This window comes from Canis lupus, chromosome 3 (genome assembly GCF_003254725.2).
Source record: "Canis lupus dingo isolate Sandy chromosome 3, ASM325472v2, whole genome shotgun sequence".
Lineage (NCBI taxonomy): Eukaryota > Metazoa > Chordata > Mammalia > Carnivora > Canidae > Canis > Canis lupus.
Window position 1 is genome coordinate 38,940,073 of NC_064245.1, and position 20,449 is coordinate 38,960,521.

The 20,449-nt window shown below is 43.4% G+C and overlaps 1 protein-coding gene across 27 annotated transcripts in view; it reads right to left on the bottom strand.

Moving 5' to 3' along the window:
• Positions 1–10,416: 10,416 nt before the first annotated feature.
• Positions 10,417–20,449, bottom strand: part of TJP1 (tight junction protein 1) — a 255,598-nt gene continuing 245,565 nt past the window's right edge. For 18 of the 27 annotated variants that reach the window (XM_025438107.3, XM_025438105.3, XM_025438097.3 and 15 more), the window contains 4 exons: positions 18,305–18,782; positions 16,475–16,692; positions 14,575–14,718; positions 10,417–11,958 (listed from right to left, as the gene is read on the bottom strand). In XM_025438107.3, the coding sequence (XP_025293892.3) occupies positions 11,864–11,958; positions 14,575–14,718; positions 16,475–16,692; positions 18,305–18,782 (935 nt within the window). In that variant the 3' untranslated portion in view covers positions 10,417–11,863. The remainder of the gene's footprint in view (positions 11,959–14,574; positions 14,719–16,474; positions 16,693–18,304; positions 18,783–20,449) is intronic. The other 9 variants (XM_049108387.1, XM_049108383.1, XM_025438103.3 and 6 more) reach the window with 2 other exon arrangements.

A 20,449-nucleotide genomic window follows, 5' to 3' on the forward strand; every position in this document is an offset into this window, starting at 1 on the left:
CCTGAGCCTCTTGTGTGAATATTGTGAGACACAGGCCAGCAGACAGGCACCGCTGTGACACAGGGTCCCCATGCAGCATGACCACTGAGATGCCAGTGAGGTCTTTGGTGGAGATGGGGGTCATGGGTTGCAAGTATGTGTCCCCCCTGAATTTATATGGAGAAGCTCATGAGCCCCAGTCAGATGGAACTAGGAGGTGGGGTTTGGGGGAGGTGATGAGGCCATGAGGGTAGAGCCCTCGTGATTGGGATTAGGGTCCTTACAGGAGGCCCCAGGGAGCCCCCTTGCCCTCCACTGTGTGAGGATGCAACTTACAGCAGGAAGCAGGCTCTCATCACAACTCGACCATACTGGTGCCCTGTTCTTGGAGTTCCAGCCTCTAGAACGGCGAGAAATGCATTTCTGTGGTTTAAAGCACTCTGCCCCCACCACCAAGCCTATGATAATTTGTTAAAACAGCCCAAGTAAGACAGCCAGGGTTACTCCTTCCTATTTCTATCCTTCCTCCCAATTATAAAAATAAACCATCCCTGTTAGGAAAAAATGTAGAACTTACAGGCCTTTGTTAAGAGCCCCCATCACACCTGCCTCCTGTCTAGCCGCAGATATGAGCTCTGGTAACACTGGACACATAGTCCTCAAGAATTTTTTCTGCGTGCATACAAACGCGTTGTAGATAGACTTGGCTGTTTTGCAATCTGGACTTGAGGATGGTAAATTTATTTTTTTTTATTTTTTTAAAGATTTTATTTATTTATTTGTTTATTTATTTATTATTTTTTATTTATTTACTTATTTGAGACAGAGTGAGATTCAGAGAGATCACAGAGGGAGAGGCAGAGGGGAGATGTGGACTGCAGGGTTGGGTGCTGGTGAGGGCTCCCTTTGGGCTGCTGACAGCCGCCTTCTCCCAAGTGCTCACATGACCTCTCCTTTCTGGCTGCACACCGGGCGACCGGAGGGGAGAGAGCTCACAACAGCCTGAACACAACCCTGCTGTGTCCCTCCTCGTGGAGGCACTGGACCCATCATGCGGGCCCCAGGCCTGGTGACCCTCCTCTACCCCTAATCACCTCCCGTGGGGGTGAGGGTAGCATGATATGAATTCGGGGAGGACACAGCCAGCACAGAGCAGGTTCCATGCTGTCACCAGTCCTGTCGTGGAGATGGGGAAGTAGAGGCACAGGGAGGGGAGGTGTCCTGGAAAGGTCCTGGGATGTACAAAGGAGCCGGACTCAGCTGGGAACCCAGCCTTGAGGAGCACTGTGCCTGCGAGCGGTTTCCGTCTCCACCTAACTTTCAGCTCCTGCAGCCCCTCTGTGTCACCACGGGTTCATCTGCACCATGTCGCTGTGACTATACCTCAGTGAGCCTGGGTTTCCAGCCTTTGTCCCTTTCACCATAAGTCATGGAGAGCGGATCATTTCTAGCTTCTCCTGCATCGTAGAGTGCCATAGCCAACATCCTTGTGAATCTGACTTTGCACACTTGCTTGTTTTGCTGTGAGATACGTTTTAGCGCAGAATTGTTGGGTCCGAGGGTTTGGGAGTTTTAAGTTCCAGGTCTCTGGCTCTGTCATGCTGGGAGAAGGCAGAGCCAATGCTGTGAGAGCGTGTGCTTCCTGAGGCCCAGCTCTGTACCCAGTGTCTTCACTAAGGTGATGGGACCCAAGGGGAGACTGAGACCTTGGTGTTTTCTGTGACGTTTCTCAAGTGGTGCCCAAAGTGGAGCGTGTTGTCACGTTTCTAGGCCATTAGACTTCCAGGAACTGCCAGTTACTGAGCTTTGCTCTTGAATTTGTCTTATTTTTAAAACTGAGCTGCGAGATCTCTTTGCATGTGAAGCACCTTTGCTAATGTGCTGTGAATATTTTCTCCTGCCTCAATAGGAAAGATTTATAAACTGTGCTGTTCAGAATGGTAGCCCCTGACCATGCGGGATGGACTATAAAGCATTTGAATTGTGGCTAGAATAAATGCACTGAATATTTTATTAATTGTATTTAGTTGAAGTTTAAATAGTCACGTGACCAAGCAAAAATTTTGACTTCTGGTCTGCTGTCCATAGTTATTCTTTTAAAGTCAGCTCATGAGGTATACTTTAGATGTTTGTGTTTATGTTGTCATATTTTTCTCTTTTCCTTCATGACTTTTGAGTTTTGTGGCATATTTTAAAAAGCCTTTCAGGAGGCACCTGGGTGGCTCAGTTGGTTAAGCATCTGACTTTTTAAAAAGATTCCATTTATCAATAAAAACAAATAAAAAATAAATTTAAAAAAAGGACTCCATTTATTTATTCATGAGAGACAGACAGGCAGAGACACAGGCAGAGGGAGAAGCAGGCTCCACACAGGGAGCAAATGTGGGACTAAATCCTAGGACTAAATCCTAGGACCCTGGGATCACACACAGAGCCAAAGGCAGATGCTCAACCACTGAGCCACCCATGTGCCCAGCATCTGATTTTGGGCTCAGGTCATGATCTCAGGGTCATGGGATCGAGTCCTGTGTTGGGCTCTGCACTGGGCAAGGAGTCGGCTTGAAATTGTCTCCCTCTGCTCCTCCCCATACTTGCACATGCATACATGCACTCTTTCTCAAATCCTTAAAAAGGATTCCTTGTCTCAAAATTATTAAAATGCTCACCCATATTCTCCTCTAGTACTTATGTGATTTCATTTTTTCAGATGAAAACTTTTGTTTTATCTAGAATTTATTTCAGCCAAAATTGCAGTGGGGCACAACTCCCCACCAAGGGGCTGGCCAGCTGTCCCAGTATCATTTATTAAAGATTCCATCAAATGCCACCTTTATCATGATGTCTGCAACTTAATCTCCGATAGAGCAGCCAACATATTTATTGTGTGTGTGCAGATTGAGATAAAGCAAACATGGAGAGTAGTTAGCACAGCAATTGTTGAACCAAGACAGTCTATAGATTATGACCCTATTCTGACTTTTCTGTATTGCTTATTCATAATAAAATTGTTTAAAATATGTAAAAGAAGCCACATATAAGTGCAATGGTATGATATGTCTTTATCTTATTTCACTCAGCACGATATCCTCTAGATCCATCCGTGTTGTTGTGAATGGCAAGATCTCATTCTTTTCTTATGGCTAATATTCCAGTGTGTGTGTACACATCCATCCATTCATTTATGCCATCCATTCATTTATGGATGGGCATCTCTTGATGGTTACTTCCATTATCTCAGCTGTTGTAAAGAGTGCTGAGAAGCATAGCATAGGGAACATAATCATATCATAATACTGTTGTGTTGATGGTGACTACATTTCTCCAGGTGAATACTGAGTAATGCCTAAACTCGTCAAATTGCTGTGTTGTACACCTGAAACCAATGTAACATTGTCCACTGTATTTCAATTAAAAAAGAAAATCTAAGAGATATGAGAATGGAGGACTTCAAATGGACTCCATTTGAAGTCCCCACTTTCAAATGGATGGCTGAGCAAAGTTAGTAGCTTCCTGCAGATGAGCCAGGGTACAGCAGGAGGAAGGAAGTGGAGACAAGATGGGCAGGGGAACACAAGGGAGTAGGACTCAGACATGGACACGGATGAGGAGGAAGGCCGGGCCTGCAGGGGAGACAGATGCTCTGGCTGGTGTGGCACACAGAGGGGAGACGCTGGGCTTGATCCCACGCGGCAGGAAGAGCATGCCTGGGTGTGCAGAGCCGTGGGGATTGGGGCTGGAGCTGTGGCCTCAGGGTTGGTGGTGGTCATGCAAGGAGAGACTGGCTGTCGAAGAGGGGGTGTTTGTGGACATGGCCCCCCTCTCCCTGGCAGAGCAGGGGCCACGGGTTGCTGGCCTTGGCCTCTCCCATCAGGCCACAAGGCCATGAGGCCACGAGGCCACACAAGGGCTTCAGGCTTCAACTGAAGCAGATGAAGGAGAGGAAGAAGGAAGAGATGAAGGAAGAGAGGCCCAGACTCTGATGTGGAAAGTCAGAGAGGCCCTGCCTCGGCCAGGACTGCAGGGGGGTGGCGCGGCTCTGTTCTTAATAGGGCCTGTTCCCTCTGCAGCATGAGTGGTAACCCCTTTTTCTTGCCAGTGCATTTCAGATTTGGCAATTGTTCAGTAGGTACCAAGTCTGGGGTTTTTATCATTTTCTTCCTAATTGCAAGGCTCATGAGAACAGTAGCAGGTGCCATCTGTACTGTATTCATCATCCTGCCGCAATGGGGGAAAATGAGTAATTTTAGCATAAAATGTATAACTGCCATGAAATTCAAATTGCAGTAAGTCGACAAGAATTACAATGTTTGCGGAAAAGCTCATGGAGGAGGCTAAAGTCATCAGCTCTGGCACCTGAGAGAGCTGCAGCGTCGGCTGAGTGGACAGGACCTGGACACCTGTAGGGTGACCCTGCTGCCCCCGTGGACCCGACTGGGGCTGCTTCCCGGTCTTTCCTGCACCTCTTACTCTTAAACATAAAATAAGATGGAGAAAATAAGGAGGTGGGCAGTGACCCTGCAAACAAGAGCCTTACGTTTCCACTGATGATCCGCTGAGCAAGCAGAAAGCCTGCCAATTCTGTTACGCATCATTGTGGGTGTTTCTCTTGCCTTCTGGAAACAGGACTGTTTTTCGAAAGGGGTCGCCAGTAACAGCCCCAGTCATTCCACAAACAACTAGCCTGGCCTTCAGCCCATGATCCAGTCACAGATCCAGGGACATAGATGTCCTGGCAGGAGGAAAGAACATTCCCGCGGATCCCAGTTGTTCACATCAGAGCGAAGGCCCATGGGAAGTGGGACTGCCCGTCTGCAACCTGACAACAACCCTACACGCTCATTCTGGCTCTGGTAACTTGTAAGCCACTTCTCGCTCTTGAAAGTAAAAACCATTTAGGCTCTAAGTTCTTTGTGCAAAGGCTGAGCACATGCAGATCTTTCATGCTGTCCTCTCCACGTGGCAGAGGGTCCAGATGCTCCCATCCATCACAGCCACCCCAATTAACACCTCCTATGCTCTGTGGTCCCAGCAGCACCTGAATTCAACACGTGGTCAGTCTCACCAAGGCTGGCTGGTCCCGCATAACTCTCCCCCAGATATTGAGGTGCAGCTGGAACGTAACTTAAGAGTCGCCTTTGCACTCGGATGCTCCAGATCCTTCCATAATTCCTGTGGCCCAACTCACTGCAGGGCAGGAAGCCAGGCTCCTGGGTGTCCTTTCCCTTTGCAGCCAGGCAGGAGTGGCTTAGGCTGGGCGAGCCACTGATTCCTCAAGTTACAGTATCAGTGTGGCCAAGGGTCACCAGGAAACGGGTGCTGGCATTTCAACCTGCCCTTGATAAGGCCAGAGTGTGGGGTGGGACTGGCAGGTAGGTTTTCCTGGGATGAGTGGTGACTAGTTTGTTGCCATTTCTCGATGACAGGGCACGTGCCATACATGCCTTCCTGTGCTGTGCTGATCCTCGGTGGCGTTCCAGGCTGTTCCCCAGAGCGGGACCTGCACGAAGACTCCCATTTGGGGAAATTTGCATCAGGACAGACTTGCCCCTGCAGCAAGCAGTCTCACTAGGCCGCAGTTACTGCTCTGTCCCAGGCGGGGAGTGTGGTCAGGAAAAGGAGGGCACTGCAGGAGGCTTTCTCCCCGCTGGGCTGGGCACATGGCACAGTCAGGGTGGCAAAGGTGACTGAGACCAAGAGAGGAGGATGGTGTCTGGCTGGGCGCCAGGGCTCTGGGAGATTGGCATTCTCCACCACACCGCGAACTGCTAACCCTGGGTAATTTCTTTCAAGGTGAAGAACAAGGCAGAGCTGGAACCTTCCACAACTATCACCCACACTTACTGATGCTAGCTCGAATGTTCCTGGGGATCTGAGTGTTCTCTCCTGAAACACATTGCAGTTTGTACTTCCTCTAAACTCCAATCAAAATGATTTAGAAGAAATCTGTGCATAATAAACAAGAGTGCACCTGAAAGAGGAGCTAAGCGCAATGGTGGGTAGGGAGATGGGGGGGTGGTTCCTGCAGGCAAGTGGGTGGCTCAGTTTCTGGCAATTTTCAAGATAATGGGCATATCCTCTCATTAACCCTGTTCGCCCCAGGGCAGGAAAACATCTCCATCGTTGCTGTCAACTTCTGACTCTGTAGGTCATGGCCTTGAACTTCTGCTCTTGCTTCTTGTGAGAGACATTCCTAAAAACTCTTAAAGGGGTGCTGTTTCTGGAGCTTGAGGCTGGCTTGGGAGGAAGGCTGGTCTGACCTTGCTGGTTTCAATTTGCCCTCAGTACCGCCCTGTGTCCCCACAGTGTCGGCACGAGCCAGGGGAGGAAGGCTCAGACATCCGTGGTGTGTGAGGGGTAGGACCGGATCACGCGTGCCTACCCAGATGCTTCCCTATGTTATGATATGCTGTCACAAATGGGGGATGTTAACACTTGCAACAGTTGAGTGGGGCGGGCAGGAGCCCAAGGCCTGATAGAACACTTCAGCCTGTTTACTTGAATATTCAGAACTGAAGGGAAAAAGAAAAACTTGTCCCCTCAGAGAAGAGACATGAAAGCACAGGTAGGAGGCCCCGCTCCATGGTACACTAGTCCCATTGGGGAGCCTCCACGTGCACCTCCACCCTTCTCTCCAGATCTGAGAGGAACTCAATGAAAACCTGGGACAGTTGCATTACACTCAAAACCAAGTTTACTAAGAAAGCCAATTTTGCCTTAAGTTGCTTGGCTTCAAGGACTTCTGAAACCCTATAGCTCTCCATCATGACTCCAGTTCTTCCCAGTGGACACCAAGGCCCAGGCCCTTTAGGCCTCAAGCTTTGCCTTCCAGTGGACTGGACTTCCCCTCACCTTACACAACATGGAAGGGACTCCTTACAGACGTTCTGGGAAACCCCATGTCCTGAAAGTACCCTCCAAGAAGCCCTGACACCTGGGCTCGACCAAACTCTCTCCCCTCTGATTTGAGGCTCATTTCTGCCACTAGCCAGTTGCCAAGCACTGAAGGATTTTAAGTGTGAATACTATGCTTTTCTCCCCAACATTTAGACATTAGCAAATTGGTTCCATGTCTGTTTTCACATTTTCCTTATATCTCAGGTTCTAGTAAAAAAAAATAAATCTGTGGACAAAATTTTATTTTTCTCAAAAAAAAAAAAAAAAGACTGAGGGGCGCCTGGGTGGCTCAGTCTGTTCAGCATCTGCCTTCAGCTCAGGTCATGACGTTGGGGTCCTAGGATCAGGCCCTGTATCAGACTCCCTGCTGGGCGGGAAGTCTGCTCCCTCCACCCCCACCTTGTGTTTTCTCTCAAATAAAATCTTAAAAAATGTAATTGTGACCTCAAGCTAGCACAAATACACCAGCATCCAAGCCTCTGCCTCCATGTGTGGTTTTCCCACACATAGCACAGGGCAGGGCAACTTGATGCAGGGCTCTTCTGCATTCTCTCAGTGGCACTTGTCAGGTGCCCCAAATGACAGCTGGTTTACACACTCCCTGCCATGCATCCTGCCAGTAGGGAACACACTGTGTTAACAGAATTAATTTTGAGTCTTCATAAGTATGTGGTTTCTCAGACAACTGGAAACAGCCTACCCTGCGAAGGGGGAGGGAGACAGAGGGCTCCTGCCAGCTGCACATCTCTCCGTGAGAACCTTCTGTGCCACCTTCCAGCTGACCTGAGTGCTCGTTGTGACCTGGAGGAAATAAGCTCTGGCAGGTGCTGTTTGCAGAGCCACGATTTCCTACAAGATAGGACGGGAACAAGTTTATACACCTTCTTTGAGAATTCTGAAAACCCTAGATTTTCTACACCTTGGGTAACTGTCTCTTCACTGTCCAGTGGTTTGAAAGGAAAGCACAATGAGGAGTTAGAGATGCTGTTAACTGTGCTTTTACCAAGACCGGATTTACTGACGTGACAACATGGTTCTGCTACTCTGCACAAGACAGTGGTTTCCCAGCGCTCTATCCGGGGTAACTCGACTATGGAGCCTGAGGAGTCCTCTTCAATGACCCAGCTTGGGACACCTCCGTGCCCAGTCATTTCTGCAAAAACAGGTGCCAGCTTCCTAGCTGGCCAGCTATTTTCAAACTGCCAGTCAAGGCCAAAGGCAAACAACTTGCTCCCAGTTTGTCTGGGTCTGCTGCCACATCCCTTCCTGGTCAAGTGCATCCCCATCTAGGCTGGAGAGCCACTGCGTGCAGAACTGTGTTCCTTCACCCGGATCTCCAGTGGCGTGATGCCTGGTGTGTGCTGCACCAAGTGAAAACGTGCGAAGTCAAGGAGGAGGAAGAACGGACTCAAGTACCACTAGGGGACATTCACAAGGTTTCCTAGTATGAGAAAGTCATATGGCAAAGGGTAAAAAAAAACCCTTCTGAACCAGAACGTGACTGTGAGTCACTTCAGTGTACCATGCTCAGTGCTACAGGAAGATGGTCTGAGGGAACAAAATGCCCTTATTCCTATAAACATTAAAAAGCACCAGGTATATAAACCTTGCCTGGCATTCATGCAGTAAAAGCCAGGCAGGTCAGTACAACCAACAGACCTGCAGAGGTATGTTCCTTCCACTGATACATACGGAAACCTGGAGTCTAGTTGAGGCTCTGTGTATATGGGTCTGCGTTCAGGATAAGCACACATTTAAAACACGACAGACTAGTGTACCTAAAGAGCTAAGGTAACATTATGGGCCACCTACCAATAAGATAAATAGACTAAGTGGAACGCAACAAATATCTCACACTAGTATAAAATGAACTCAAAATAGATCAGAGACATAAATATAAAACCTAAAGCTATAACACTTTTGAAACAAATCTTTCTGCTTTGGTTTAGGTAAAGATTTATCAGACAGGACACGAAAAGCACGATCTATAAAAAATGAATGAGCTGGACTCTGTCAAAATTAATAACTTATGCACTTCAAAAGACACTATTAAGAAAACGAAGAGACCTCTGAGAGAAAGTATTCACAAATCACACATCTGATAATGAACCTGCATTCAGATGATATGAAGAACTCCTGAAACAGTAAACAATGCAATTTGCAAAAATGAGAAAAGATCTGAACAGATACTGCAGCAAAGAATGCATGGCAGATAAATGAAAAGACACTCAATATCATGAGCCAATACAATAGGGAGATGCAAATCAAACCCACCCAGAGACAGCCCGTTAGAAAGGCTAAAATAAAACTATCACAAACAGCAACTGCTGGTGAGGGCCTGGGGCCACTGGGTGCTCCGAGACAGGTGGCAGGATGCAGGACAGGATGGCATGCTGGCAGGCAGGGTGGCAGTTTCTTACAAAGTTCAGTTTATACCTGCAATACATTTGTAGCATTTTTATGTACTTTATTCATCATCTCCAAACCTGCGCCTGGGGCTGGATAAACAGAGGTAGGTGCATTCACATGGTGGAACCTGGTCCACAGTAAGAAAGAACCACTCATACTTGCAACTTCCTAAGTGCATCTCAAATGCTTCATGCTGAGTCAAAGAAGCCACACTCAAGGCTGCATACCGCAGGATCCTATGGACAGGACACCCTTGAGGAGGACAAACTACAGGGATAGTAGGCGGGGGGGCAGGGGAGAGCATGAACTTTGGGAGATGATGAAACTGATGACTACTGTTAATAAATGGTAACAGGGAGGGCGCCTGGTTGGCTCAGTCGGTTAAGTGTCTGCCTTTGGCTTAGATTGTGATCCCGAGGTTCTGGGCTCCCTGCTCAGCAGTGGGGAGTCTGCCTTTCCCTCTCCCTCTGCCCCTCCTCCCACCCTGGCTCATACTCTCAGATAAATACAATCTTAAAAAAAATAGTAATGGTTTTAAAACTGTATGTCTGTCAAAATCTGGAAAATTATTCACTAAAATGGATACTTTTACTGTACATACATTTTAACCATGATAAAAAAAGATGAAGCAAATAGGCTAAATCTACATAAATGTAGTAAAAATCTACATAAATGTAGATTTAGCAACAACGTAAATGTCAATACAACGGTGGTTAAATAAGTATGGCAATCATGGTGGAATATTTATAGCCATTAAAAATCATTTTCTACTCCTAAATATAACAACATAGGAAAATGCCCATGCTATGTTTTTGGGAAAAAGCAGGATACAAACTACATATGAACTGTTTGTAAGGAACACAAATGCATACTAACTGTATGTATATTTACAAATGCAGTGGGAACACTGCCCAGGATTCTGCAGTCAGCCTCCTTTGACTCTCGCTCTGCCTCAAGGTCTCAGGGACCAGCACTGCTCGTCCATCACAGTGCATCGGCTGTGGCAGGTGCCCCACCAGGCCTGAGGTGACAGGGTAAACAGGTGATGAGGGCCAATGTGCGGGATTTTAAACAGGGTAATATAATAAAGCTGCACAAAATTAGAAACAATGGGCAAAGAGACTAAACCAGCAATTTATTTTAAAAAGTTTTATTCCGCAGATTTAGAAATTTGAGATTTTTTAATAACTGCAAAAGAAATTCAGTCACACCTAATGATTGATTAACAGAATGTAGTGGTGTATTATCTAAACAGAAATCGTGCTGATGTGCCATAATAAATTGTCTATTAGTAAAAAAATACACTTTAGGGCACAGCATGGTATCACAAATTACAGTCAGGATACTTTGCAAGAATTTAATCAAACTAGAGAATTCTGAGTAACTGTATCTTTTAAATGCAGCACTTAAAAATGTAACAACTCTGTGCATTCTTTTTCTTTAAAAAATGACCTTGTATGTGTCATAGAAATGCTGCTTTATTGCTGCAGAGGTCAAAGTTCAAGGCTCAAGAGGTACAGGAGAGAAATACAAAGGTAGCCTTAAGAAACTCGGTTTTGTTTATGTATAAAAAAGGTAAAGTTTATAAAAGTTAATTTACAAACCAAGAACAAAAGTGGTATGCACGCATTATGTACAAGCATCCTTAAAATGTCAAAATTTTCAAATGCATAGCCAAAAGAACAGAAAAACCACCACTGCCCCTTGGTGGGGGTGGTGGGTGGGGAATCCCCAAATCACACCATTATTTTCTCTGGGTGATTATACATTTCTGAAACCACCAAATCCACAATTTACTCAATCTTTTTCATGATACAGTAACTAGATGTGCACAAAAGCCATATAAACTTAGTAATACACAGAGAGAATGATCTAAGAATTAAAAATATGAGGGTAAGGCATTCCTGCTGGTTAGTATGTCTGTGGTGATATGGTTAATTTATAGATCCAAAGAGGCCACAGAACCAGTCTCACATGCTTTGGTGTCCTTCCCTAAAAAAATGTGTTTCCATATACAATAAGTAATTGTCTTCACTTGACTTCCCTACCATCCCCCCCACCCCCCCAAAGCTACAAATTCCCCTTGCTGTACATTTCTGTTAAATCTACTACACTGGTTTATATGCTCCAGGTATATTTTTTAAATGTGTGCATATTACCTCATGCATAATAAAATAAAATGTGTATGCCAAGCCAGGGCCATAATCAAGTTTGAAACAGTGTACTTTGGAAAGAATAAAACTCAAATGCACCCCATTTACTGGCTGGTATTTTAACGGAAATCAGTGAAGTAAGCAGTGACTGTAAAAAAGTACAAAAATCATTACAAAGCAAACCATCTCTGACCCTCCAGCCAATACTGACGGTTTTTCCATCACAAACACGCAGTCTGCAGCATGTTTTCTGACCACGGTGCAGGGGCATGCTCACTAATCTTCATCTGTTCAGACAAAATGCTTAATACTAAGAACTGCAGTATCAATTCTAAGGAAAGTATAATACTTGATAGAGTGCTTCCATTTAGATTTAGTAAGTTTAACCCAGTTTCACATTATTTAATCAAGTTCCTATATTTTAAGAATTAAAAGTGGTCAATCAGGACAGAAACACAGTTTGCTCCAACAAGGTAATTTGGATCTCCAGGAAGACACTTGTTTTGCCAGGTTTTAGGATCACCTAGGAGATAAAAAGAAGTGCTTGTCATTTGCAGTTGGTAAAATCGCTAGCTGTGATACTGTGTAATCATGGGGCAAACATGAATATATATCCTCAGATACAATTTTCTCCTATCTCTTCAGCATATGCACTTGGATCAAAATGCTAAGTGCTGTATTTCAATGAAGACCCACTGGAATCTAAGGATTCAAAGCAGCTTCAGATTTCTCTTTTATTGTGTTTTCAAGTTTATGCCTTTTCAAACAATGAACAGAAGTTGGGGTGACCATACATGCCTGACGTAGTTCTGGTGCCTAGGTCCACATAATTATTAACAGCACTTTTGAAAGTTGGGACAAGAATTAACTGAGTACGAGAACCTATTTTTCACACTCAACTATAGACTAACAAATGAACGCCTGAAAGTTCTACAGAATCTGGTTCCTAAAGACCCTTCCTTCCCCTTTACCTCCCCCCAAATCACTTTACGTCTGGACCAAGAACTTCTCAACCCTGATATCTTGGCTGTACAACAAAATCATTCATGGAGCTCTGAAAACCCATCAACTGTTAAATCTGAAGCAGGGCTTGAGTATCTGAATTTAATAAGCTCTTGGTGATTTGAGATCAATAGCTAGAATTAAGAAGCCCGGGGTAGTGGACACCAAGTGTCAAGGCAGATGTCTCTATGGCATCCAAGGTAAGTATACAAAAGTTACTGACTTTTGCCTTCCTTCCAGCAACAGTTCTTAACCAAGAGTTGTTCTGCACCCCCATGGGACAATGTCTGGGGAAGGTTTTACCTGTCACAACTGACACCTAGCGAGTAGAGGCCAGGGATGCTGCTGCTAAAAGTTCTACAATGCACAAGACAGTTCCGACAACAAAGCATTATCATCTGGCCATAATGTCAACAAGTGCTAAGGTTGAGAGACCCTGCCCACACTGAGCTGTACATCACCTGATGGTGTCTGACTCACGACAGGCACAGCAGTTTAAAACATAGTAATTAAACAGAGGCTAAATCACTTCACAAACTTATTTGGGCTTATGCCATACTGCAGATAACAACAGTTTGTTTAGGCAATGAAGCAGAGCTTCAACTCTTGAAAGTAAATTAAAAAATCTTAACTTCTGGCTCGAGTTTCTTTCTAGTATACTAACTTTTGTTGGGATTAAGTCAGTCATTATCAAAAATCTACCCTTGACTTTCTGAAAAGAAATTTATAGTAGCAAAGCATTCTAAAGCCACAGAAGATCACACAAACATATTTCTGTTCTAGGTGAATGTACTCAAATTTAACACAGGAAAAAGTTGTTTCAATCTAACAAAATAATGTATGTTCTGTAGCTTAAAATATGGGAATAACAAACAGAGAAATCACTTATGCTTCATATAATATCTGGGGAAAAATATTTAAAGATTCTTATATTGGTTTAGAAAATAATCAGAGCTCATGTTGCAATCTTTCAGAATATATGCTTAAAATGCAGCTTCATTAATATTAATTCATTAATTCAAACTAGGCTAATAAAATGCTTCTCAGTGGAGTCCCTGAGGAAATAGCTCTACTATCTATTGTATTAAAATTAATTTATGGGCAGCCGGGTGGCTCAGAGGTTTAGCGCCTCCTTCAGCTCAGGGCATGATCCTGGAGTCCCAGGATAGAGTCCCATGTCGGGCTCCTTGCATGGGGCTTGTTTCTCCCTCTGCCTGTGTCTCTGCCTCTCTCTCTCTCTGTCTCATGAATAAATAAAATCTTTAAATAAATAAATAAATAAATATAAATAGAATTAATTTATTAGCTCTACTTATAGGTATCAGGAAATATAGATTTATATATAATTTCTAATCTTGGGTACTAATAGAGCATGTTCCTATTATCTCTATACCTGAAAGCTCTATTTCATATTCAAACTGCAATAATACTTACCTGGTGTACTAAAATTCAAAAGCAAAACTTTAAATTCTTATTTTTCTATAGGAGGTTCAATTACAGTGATCTATACCATAAATATAGAATGTTTCAACTGGTAACTGATGTAGTCACCCAAGGAAGTGAGAAATGTGAAAATGCAATGGAAGCTTTGAAGCTATGACCTTAAGAGCAAAAAGCCATTTAAAAGTAGTGTGTATAATAGAAGATACTTAAGAGTTTTACACTGGGAAACCATGGCCAAGTATGATCACAGTGGAGGTATTTTTTGTATTTCAAGTTTCTCTGGTGTATTATACTTTGTAGGTTGAGAAATTAAAGAATGGTAACCAAAAATAAAAATTATGTAATAAAGGAATCAAATCATTTTAATAAGATGAAAATGCCTATATATACAGGGCAGTAACAATTCTCTCACTGCATCTTAATAATTTTGACAGAACAAATAATTTTCTTAAACTTCAAGAAACAGTTAACCTTTAGCCAAATCATCAATGTTTAGAAGGCAGAAACTTCTGAGCCTTTCCATATTCATTTATGCATGCACCACAAGGAAATTTTAAAGCACTGGTGATGCCTACAAGGCCACAGGAACAGAGGTAGAGATTTGCTCACAAACAGCATGGGTAGCTCCAACAGCCCAGGGATTAATCAATGACAGTACCCAAAGCCCCCAAAGGACAGAGTGAAGACAGCATACCCGACGAGGAGTCGGATGATTTTAGAGCAAAAGACCAACCGTCAGGAGTCATGGACGCACAGTGTGGCAAGCGCAGCTCCACGGGCTTCAGGAACTTGAGGCCATGGGGCCCACACATCACTAAGGGGCTCAGCAGTGTCTCACCTGCAGTTGGAGAGGGAGTGGGAGTGACAGGTTAGATGGCCTCTTCCTTCCAGACCACAGTTCTCCTCACACCCCCATGTTCTTATGATATGCTTTAAAGCCAAATGCAGTTAATTCTCTACAGCTCCAGTGACCAATAAAAATACAATGAAGACACATGGGATCTTAAATTTTAAAATTTAAAATTTTCTAGTAGCCACACTGAAATAAAAAACAGGTGAAATAAACTTAATATTCATGTAACCCAATATATCAAAAATATATTTATTTCAACATATAATCAATATAGTAAATCTCTGAAATCAGGGTGTATTTTGCACTTCTAGCACATTCCAACTAAAAATAATCACAGATAATTTAAGAAACAAAATGGATGAACATCGGGGAAGGGAAGGAAAATAAGACAAAAACAGAGAGGGAGGCAAAACAGAAGTACAGAGAACAAACTGAGAGTTTCTGGAAGGGAAGTGGTGCGCTAGATGGGTGTTGGGGATAAAAGAGGACACTTAGGTTGTGATGAGCATTGGGTTTGTATGTGAATGATGAGTCACTAAAATCTACTCCTGTAACTAATACTTAGTTAACTTGAATTTAAGTAAAACCTTGAAGGGAAAAATTAGAAAAAAATATTACATGAAAACTTCTTGCAGAAAAATTAATCTGGGAATCAAATTTATGACAAAGTAGAGAATATGCATATTTCTAACATAAACAGGAACTTTGCCTCACCCTAGTAATGTTATAGTCATTTCTATGATTTTTAAAATAATCTGTAATTTCCTTACCATCACAACAAAGGATAATGTTAGCCCATTAGAAGTTCATTTCAAAACCGTTTATGTCTATCACTTCTCCTTTTTAAGTTTTTGGTGAAATAGTATTCTATTTTGTATCCTTTGTTTTCAATAAAATTTTCAACAAAGGATATAAACAAAAATAGCCACAGGTAGCTGGTGGTAACTGCATTCGATTATGGAGTTTTTGTAAAATATATTCAAATGTACTTCCTATAAATGTTACTTTTATCTGATGTTTTAAATGTTGTATTTGCTGCAGATGTGGTTTAAGGGACCTATGTTATGTTCGTGTTCCACAAAATGTAAGAAACTGAGCTAAAATGATGTATGTAAGGAAGTAAAGCAACTGCTACAAGATTTCAAAAGAAGTTGACACACAGTTCATCACATTGTCCTGATGGATACAGAAAAATTATGAAAAATAACAGCTTTCCTAGATTCCTTCGGAAGTTCAGAAACAGGCATGGTAATATCTGATAGGGATTCTTTACTTACTCTGTTGAGCCCTTACCAGTGCTAGGATTGGGTGATGAGCACCTGCCCCAGGATGCTTCTTTTTACACTCACGAGACAAGCAGGGAGCAAAGGGTTTCTGACTGGGTGTTACCCAGACCCATCTCCAGAGAGGCAAGGGGTGAAGCACACAAAGACAGACTTGGTGAGGTCAGCTAAGACCACCCAGCAGATAGGTGGAGGAAGGCCTGAAGGCCTATCACCTATCATCACAGTCACTTTCGCATCAAAAGTAACGTCCACTGTGTGGACAAGTCCAGTGTGCTCACCTCTCCCCTCGCCTTACTGCAGGGCACCTCCCTTCCCCAGTGGGAGGAACATGCTGGGGTTGCAAAGTAGCAAAGGGGTCCAGATTATCTTCTCAACTGAGTGCTACATACAAGCTTTGAAGAGCACAGAGGGCAACTCTAGTTAGTGTAACTACACAGAAAAATAAGCACACTCACCTTTCTCCTTATCTAAAGGGGGGAGGATGCTGTTGTCTCGGCAGACCTTGAAGTAGATTTCCTGTTCGACTCCCTCCGGAATGGCTCCTTGGGGGATGATGATACTGACGCCAGTTTCTATGGAACTCAACACCCCACCATTGTTGTTAAAGACGCCTCGGGCTGTGGCCACCACAGTATGGCCATCCTCATCTTCATCTTCTTCCACAGCTGACGGGCTGAGAGGTCAGAAACAACCGATGAGTAAACCTCAATGATACACAGGCATCTCCACTACAATTCTAACAGTTGGTTTCATTTTAGTTGATTTCTCTGTATCATCAAGAAGTTTTCAGTGACCCATTTTACTCAAGAAAATAATAAGTCATATTCTTCCTGGAGAAATCAATTTCATTTCTGAAGATAAGTAATCAATTTCCCTTCATTACTGATTTCTGCAACCAGGATGTACAAAGCCTGACTACTTTGCTCGCCCAACTACTATAGTTCATTGGTTTTAAGAAACACCTCTTAACATCCATGAACTTTGTGTTTTAAAACTAGCAGTCATGGTTTAATTGGTAGCACTTTTTTTTTTTTCCTTCTTAGGGATACATAAGACAACGGTGCATCTTAGAACTGAAAGCATCTAAGACCTGATAAGTATTAATTAGAGTCCCCACCTCCCTAGGATTTTGAGCCTGCATACTTATGGCCTTTTCTCAGCACTCCCTGAGTATCAAACAGCCCCTGCTATCAATGGCTTCTACAGCACAATGAGGTAATACTTTGGTCTGGGTACACGTCAAGCACCCATGAAAAACACAGTATATTCACTTAGTACACAGAGAATACCAAAGGCCAAGGGGATGTAGTCCCAATGACTGCTTCAATAATGTAGGCTATCAAGACTTCTTGGAGTGAAATTTTGAGTCCCAACCTAAAGGTGAGCAGAAAGCTGGAATGCCAAAGTATGTGAAGGGAAGCTGTAGCTTCATTCCCACACGACCAGAGCACCACGGACAATGTTGCTGTGTGTGAGAGAGAACAGGTTTCCCGGCCTCCGCTACTGGAAAGATTCACAAGGAGGCAGTACGTTTTCAGGACCATTCTTGCTCTTGGGAAGCTGACTGCAGGTGGCCCTCCTGGCCCTGCTGTTTCAACAGGTGGCTTGACAATATAAGTGGATTTGGGAAGCTGAGGCTGAGATGAGCTTCTGTGTGGCCAGAATGGGTCTGGTTAGTCACCACATCAGGACAAGAGGGAAACGAGCATATGGGTTTAGATCCAGGGAAGCTCGCTTTGTCTCATTTGCTCAGATAGCTTACTCATTAAAACTTAAAAAGAGCTACTGATTTTTTAACAACCATTTTGAGGTTGTTACCTTTTTATTTCTAACGTCACTGTTGAACAGAGTGGACAAGGAACACAGATGCTTATGATGATTTTCAGATATTCTCCAAGCGTATCTCACCAGCCCAAGGTTAGAGGTTATGGGAAGCTATGGTTGGTTGGTTAAGAGTCTGGGCTCTGAGGTCAGATGTGGAATGTAAGCTCCTCTCATCCTAGCTGTGGGACTCTGCTCAAACTGCAGTGTCACTCAACCTCATTTCCTAGTAAAATATGGATAATGACAACACCTACTGACCACACTTGGTTGTGAGTTTTATTATTTTATTATCTTGTACCCCTTGTGAGTACATAACGACATTCATCACAACAACGTTTTGGACAACACTGTTCAGCTTAAAGTTGAAGTTAAAATGTTCATTTTAAGTCCCAAATCACATAAACTATGCCACACTCACATTAGACAAATCACAAGGCTAAGAAACAGGCAAAATATCTTACCTCACAGGAATAGCTTTAGGCACTGTGCTGAGATTGTTCATTTGATATTTAGGTTTATCTGCATGGATGGAGAAAGTTTCAACTCCACTGTCAAACTCAGGAGGCTGTGCTGCACTATGTGCTTTTGCAAGAGTCTTGGGAGAAGCAGGGGCTTTTGAAGACAAGTCAGGTTTATGTGCTGTTTCACTTGGCAGGAGATTGTGGTTGAATTTAGGACTTTCAAACTTGCGTTCAAATGGCCGGGCAGAACTTGTGTATGGTTTTGGTGTGAATCGATTATATGCTGGAGTGACCGTTTTCTGAGTCTGTTCAGCTCCATTAACTGGAGCTTTATCTGGGAAACTTTTCTGTGGATAGAAAGTAGACTGAACAGTATCTTCTCGGTTTGGTGGTCTGAAAGTTGCTGGCTTATTCTGTGATGGAGGTGGGTCTGGTTTGGACACTAAAGAATTCTGAAAGTCCAGTGATATTGAATTACCTGAAAGAATAAACATATATAAGCATTTTTAAAACCTCTTCAGAGGTTTCAACAGCCCCTCTGAGATCTCTCCCATAATAATTTGTCCCAGTGCTGGAGTCACGGCCCAGATCAGGGTCCACACTGTCAGAAGGTGGCTCTTGAGCCCTGGTGACTGTCTGTGATACTGACAGATCAGGAGGGGCATGGACACATGTAGTGCTCTAGCGTATCCTGCTGCCTTGGAGTCAGGGTCAGGCTGCTAAGAGTCTAGGCCTCCCGAGACTAGTGTCTCGGTATCCTCTCTCCAACATCTGTAACAAATTATAAACAGAATGACAATACCACTATGTTAAAAACGAACAAAACACCACCACCTAACTAAAACCAAAAGGAAAGCCACAGATTGGGAGAAGCTATTTACAACTATTTAACTGCACAGGATTAGGATCTGAAACCTCTGAAGAACCCCTATACACCCAAAGGAAAAAATTTTACCAAATGGAAGATGGGCAAAGCTCCACAGAGGCAACAATGGAAGTGAAGGCCGGAATGCTCAGTTTACCATACAAGGTACTCAACCCCACTACTTGTAATCCCAAATGCCTCAAATACCATTTCACACCCATTCGATTGGCAACACTTCGGTTTGGTAATGTCAAGAGTTGGCAAAGATGCGGGACAAGAATTTCCATGTACCACTGGTGGCAGTATCAAGTAGTATCAACTGAATTCTAGCAACTTATTCATGAAAAAATAACATCAATGCTAAAACAAAGTCTTTCAGAAAAAAAGAGAAAGAGGGAACATGTCCTAGGCTCTTTTTTATGAAACTAGCACAACAATGATAGCAAACCAGACAAGGATACTGTATTAAAAAAAAAAAAAAAAAAAGAACCCAAATTTCTGTGAACACAGCAATATACTTCATATTAACAGAATAAAGAAGAAAAATGTCATGATCATCTTAATGCATGTGACCAGGTGCTTTCAGCAAACTGGAAGGTAATAAGGGAACATCCAAAACATAATAGAGTAGCTATGAGAAAAACCTATAGCTAACGTGGTATGGGTGAAATAATAAATCTTTTCTCCCTAAGATGGGGAAGCAAAGATGTCTGCTCCCATCATTTCCACTCAACATTTTACTCAAAGTCCTTGCCAGAGCAAAAAGGTAAGAAAAAGAAATAAAAGGGCACTTAAGGATTGGCAAGAATTAAAACTTTATCTGCACAGTGTGGAAAGAAATTCCTAACATGAGGTAATAAGCTCAATCTGCCACTAAGACTCTACAGCTCATCTGGTTAAAGACTTGTCCTAGAATTTGACTCCTACGTAAATAATAGAGAAATATCTGTAGTAGCAAAAAGACAACAGGATAATTGATAAATTGTAGTATATTTTTAGGGTACAATAGACCATCCTTTTTTTGAAAGGGCAAATAAGACAAGCAGCATTTGGAGGTAAAGACAGTAGGCCCTCTTGGGGGGGTGGAGGGGAGTCTGATGGAAGGCAAAGAGACACAGTTTGAGGAGGTAGCAGGGACAGAACAAGGTGCTCTAACAATGGACTAGTTGAGTGCACATGTCTAAGGGCAGAGGGAAAAGGAAAGATGATGCAAGCAGGATGCAGGAGAGGAGCCAGGCCCAGGGCCAGCGATCACATGGGTCAGGGGAAACAGTGACCAC